Source organism: Neophocaena asiaeorientalis, unplaced genomic scaffold, assembly GCF_003031525.2.
Source record: "Neophocaena asiaeorientalis asiaeorientalis breed wild unplaced genomic scaffold, Neophocaena_asiaeorientalis_V1.1 scaffold1, whole genome shotgun sequence".
Taxonomy (NCBI): domain Eukaryota; kingdom Metazoa; phylum Chordata; class Mammalia; order Artiodactyla; family Phocoenidae; genus Neophocaena; species Neophocaena asiaeorientalis.
Window position 1 is genome coordinate 3,227,502 of NW_020171981.1, and position 5,049 is coordinate 3,232,550.

Here is a 5,049-nt window from a genome sequence, read left to right on the forward strand (position 1 = left end):
GTCCAGGAAGGGTGGGGAAGAATATCCCCACACCTGTTTTAGTACAGCTAACATCGAGCAGTGGGAAGGGTGCAGTGACAAGGTAAGACAGACCTTTCCTTAGAACTCAGAGTCCCGGGCAGCTGGACCCAGAAATCAGAGGGAGGTGTCCAACCTGAGAGTGAAGAAAGCTGGGAGGAAAGCAGACTGGTGCCTCTACCTGCCGGGTGTGCATGCGGATGGTGACCTGGCCATACGCGTTGCCCTGGTTCAGCAGACTTGAACAGCGAACCTGCACCACCTGGGGACATGGGGTGGCTCTAAAGATTCCACGAAGTTCCAGCGGACGGTCTTGTATTTGATGTCCCAGACCATGTCCTGAGGGCAGAGGAGAATAGTTCAACTGGATTTTTCCCTCCCTGTAGGGAAGTTGGAGCTTATTTCCATGCTTGCTCTTCTTGCAATACCACAGTCAACGTTTCCCATCAAATGCTCTCTGGTGCTTATTTTCTCTCACCTTAAGCTACTTACTCATGCTCACCTCACAACAACTCTCTTTCCATTTCTACATCACAACTCAAGACCCACCTACCTCCTTGAGAACCCTTCTCCAAATCAATGAAGGCCACACTCCAACCTGCCAGCTTACCTAATATCCCATTATCCCTCCTACACACGTCCATGATCTGCTCATTATTGCATGCATTTTTTTTTTTTTTTGCATGCATTTCTGTTGACTGCACATGTTTGGTTTTTTTCCTCTCACCTTTGGCAATGAAAGGTGGGATTTTATAGGAATTTTATAGCCTTTTATAAAGGCTAACCTGCTAAGACTAGGAAAACGATACTTGTCCCTGGGGAGATGAAGCAAAACTGATAGAAACTGAAGTTCTTAATCTTGAACCTCTAACTGAACCACAAAGGCCTCATTGTTAAGGGTCTCCCAGAGTACCTAGCACCCCCGTTATCACACAATGTAAGCCTCACGAACACTGGTTAAATCCTTTACTGTAGTATAGGTATGTGCAAGGCTGGCCTCATGTGACCATACCCTCACCTCAGGATCTGTAGTCTCAGTACTGCTTGCTGAGGGACTTCCTCTTTCTTCACCTGCATGGCCTTTACCAGAGTCCGTATCAAGTCATTATCATTCAGCCAAAAATAATGGAACTTCAGCTTTTGCCTTAGACTTCCTGTACTCTCAAAACTGATCCTTAAGAAAATCAGAGGGGATATCTAGAATCTGTCTACTCAGGGGTCCCACAGTTCTAAGGAAGATAAGAACCTACCGGAAAACAGTTTTCAGTTACCAAGGTATGAAGCCGGTCATGGTCTGAGCTAAAAAGGAAAGAGATATATATCACTGACTCCTGCTTTTATGATACTGTGTATGAAAGCTGAAAATGGCCCTGAAAATAGAAAACAACTCCCTTCATTTTTATAAACATTTTCTGCACACCTACTATAAGCCAGGTAATATACTGAGTCCTGGTCCTAGTCCAAAGATGAAGAACAACATGATTTACCGGAAAATCATGAGATCTAACTAAGAGCAGCATAAAGTTATGTTTGAATCTCAGGAGCAGAAAGAAATTTCGCTGAAATTACTATACCTCCTTGAGATGGGCAAGAAACCCTCACTGGGATGTGGGGACTGATTTTTGTTCTAAGCTGGAACAAAATCCAACACAAATAACAATCAAAAGCTCAATTTATCTCCTCTTACCATGGACACATCATCAATACCGACTGCTTAGCCTTCTTTCTTACACATTCATCTTTAAACCTAGCCAAAAGAAAACCATCTGTTTTTTCTGGTCTCTTCTACACAAAACTGCCCCCCGCCCCATCTTTGTTGCTGCCAGAGAGATCTAGTTATGCTGATTCTATACAGTAACAGTAAGAAAATAGTTGGCAAACCCCAGCTCCTGTACATATAAGATTTTAGGAGGGGTCCTAACTGAAGGGTTTCAAATAAACCTAAGACCACAGATTAGTTTCTTTCAGATACACATTCATGACTTTTCCCCACAATTTAATACTTTCTGAGCAGTTTAAGTCTTTGCCCTTTGAAAAATTGTGTCTCTAATCCCACAGTGGGTAATGGATGGGTAATGGATTAGTTCTGTCTACCTGCTTCCCTTCCACTTCTATTCCAAATACAAAAGATTCCGAGTCATTTCCCCCACTGTAGCTCTAGACTAGACTAGACTGAGGTGTGGTGACAGCTACCACAACTACCACGCTTGCCACCTCAGAATAAATTCTTCCTCGTCACTGTCCTGGCCTAGAAATCTTCAGTAGAAATAAATTCCCCATTTTATGAGTTCACTCAGTATTTTGCAATAGAACTTACCCTGAAAAATAAAAGGAGGACATCTGCTTTGGGCAACATAATGGACTGAGCTTATGTGAAACTGCTCCCACTATAAACATCCAGAAAGATGTTATAATACACACAGACACACGCACATTTTAAAATCTCTAGCCTAGTTCACAAGAAAGGAAGGTAAGTCCTTAGATGCCAGAAAGGCAGAGTGAGTTAAAAGCAGAATGGAAAGAATACAACCTGATACCACAACAGCACAGGGATGATTTAGGGATCTAGAAATAGGATCTGATGGCTAGAGCTTGACTTTTCCTAAAACCTTGGATGCTGGAAGGACAGGGAGTTGGAACTGAGATCCCTGCATAAAGCTATGACCCTCAAAAAGAGTCCTGTACCTGCAGGAAAGGGAAACTAGAAAATAGTCCACCAACCTAGATATAAAGTTTCCCTCACTCTAGGGCTTGGGGTGGGGGTGGGGGTGTCTAAAAAACAAATTTTAAAAACTCCCACAAAAAATTAAAGCCTTAAGTCCACATTATACCCAGAGGTGGACACAGAATTTATGGTATCTGTATGATGTAAGAATTCCTAAGCTAAGAAATTAACAAAGAAACTGATACCTGGGCTTCCCTGGTGGCGCAGTGGTTGAGAGTCCGCCTGCCAATGCAGGGGACACGGGTTCGTGCCCCGGTCCGGGAGGATCCCACATGCCGCGGAGCGGCTGGGCCCGTGAGCCATGGCCACTGAGCCTGCAAGTCCGGAGCCTGTGCTCCGCAGCAGGAGAGGCCGCAACAGTGAGAGGCCCGTGTACCGCAAAAAAAACACACAAAAAAAACAAAAAACAAACTGACACCTGGCCAATGATATTCCTAGAGTATCTGGCAGAAACACCCCAAAAACCTCTCTGGGATCATATTCATAACTTAGGTTGTTTGGAATTTCCTCAGAAGAAAAACTCTCCATTGCAGATGAGCTCACAATGAAACATTACAAAACATCTGGAAGCTAGCAAAATCAACAGACACAGACATCAAGCAAAATGACAGAGGAGGAAGCACTAGGGTTGGGTCCCTCCATTGAAACAACTGATAAATTAGAAAAAATAACCAGAACCACAATTTCAGAACTCTGGATGTTGACTGGACACCTATAACAACTAGGGAAGTGCTTGACGAAGGGAGAAGCCAGTGATCTTGAGTTTAAGAACATGTGCAAACCACCTACCCTCCTCTTTCCCTCAGCCCTGCCATTACTGGTGGGGATAGTAGCATGTGTTCCTGGAGTGGATGGCTGGCGCAAGGGCAGGCAGTAGGGACCCCTCCCTCCAAAAATTTGAGTTGCACATTTTGGTCAGGCTGGTGGATTGCAGAGAGACCAGAGCAAATGATGTCATGGTTTCAGCCCTGCTGGCTGCAGCAGCTTTTCCCACCAACAGATTTAAAGGGCTAAAGGACCAAGAACACTTGTTTTGTTTTTATTCAGCCAGACAATTTAGGAAATCTTTGTCAGGTCACTGGCTGATTGCAGAGATAATGGAACAGAAACTTCAACGACTACCCACAACAAAGAATACACACTTAGCAATACTAGTTTGGAAAAGTCACAAATGGATGGCAGTGGCACTGATGAGCAAAGTCAGCAATTCCTGAGAAGCAGAGGAATCTGATTTCCAGAATTACCACATAATAATACTCAGAATGTCCAGTTCTCAACAAAAAAATTACAAAGCATACAAAGAAACACAAAAGTATGGCCCATCCACAGGAAAAAAATTTTTGACAGAAACCATCCCTGAGAAAGCCCAGACACTGGAATTATTAGCCAAAGACGTTAAATCAACTATCCTACTTATGCTCACTGAGATAAAGGTAAGCATGGACAAAGAACTAAAGGAAATCAGAAAACAATGTATGAAATAAGAACATCAATAGATCCAACAGAGGGCAGACAGCAGAAGCAAGAAGAACTACAATCCTGCAGCCTGTGGAACAAACACCACATTCACAGAAAGATAGACAAGATGGAAAGGCAGAGGGCTATGTAGCAGATGAAGGAACAAGATAAAACCCCAGAAAAACAACTAAATGAAGTGGAGATAGGCAACCTTCCAGAAAAAGAATTCAGAATAATGATAGTGAAGATGATCCAGGACCTCGGGAAAAGAATGGAGGCAAAGATCGAGAAGATGCAAGAAATGTTTAACAAAGACCTAGAAGAATTAAAGAACAAACAGAGATGAACAATAGAATAACTGAAATGAAAAATACACTAGAAGGAATCAATAGCAGAATAACTGAGGCAGAAGAACAGATAAGTGACCTGGAAGACAGAATGGTGGAATTCACTGCTGCGGAACAGAATATAGAAAAAAGAATGAAAAGAAATGAAGACAGCCTAAGAGACCTGTGGGACAACATTAAACACAACAACATTCACATTACAGGGGTCCCAGAAGGAGAAGAGACAGAGAAAGCACCCGAGAAAGTATCTGAAGAGAGTACAGCCGAAAACTTTCCTAACATGGAAAAGGAAATAGCCACCCAAGTCCAGGAAGCACAGAGAGTCCCATACAGGATAAACCCAAGTAGAAACACGCTGAGACACACAGTAATCAAATTGGCAAAAATTAAAGACAAAGAAAAATTATTGAAAGCAGCGAGGGAAAAATGACAAATAACAGACAAGGGAACTCCCATAAGGTTAACAGCTGATTTCACAGCAGAAACTCTACAAGCCAGAAG

The 5,049-nt window shown here is 42.9% G+C and overlaps 1 protein-coding gene across 1 annotated transcript in view; it reads right to left on the bottom strand.

Moving 5' to 3' along the window:
• Positions 1-5,049, bottom strand: part of MRPL45 (mitochondrial ribosomal protein L45) — a 13,534-nt gene that overhangs the window by 1,010 nt on the left and 7,475 nt on the right. The window contains 3 exon segments of the mRNA XM_024746188.1: positions 200-280; positions 283-357; positions 1,269-1,317. Of these exon segments, the coding sequence (XP_024601956.1) occupies positions 200-280; positions 283-357; positions 1,269-1,317 (205 nt within the window).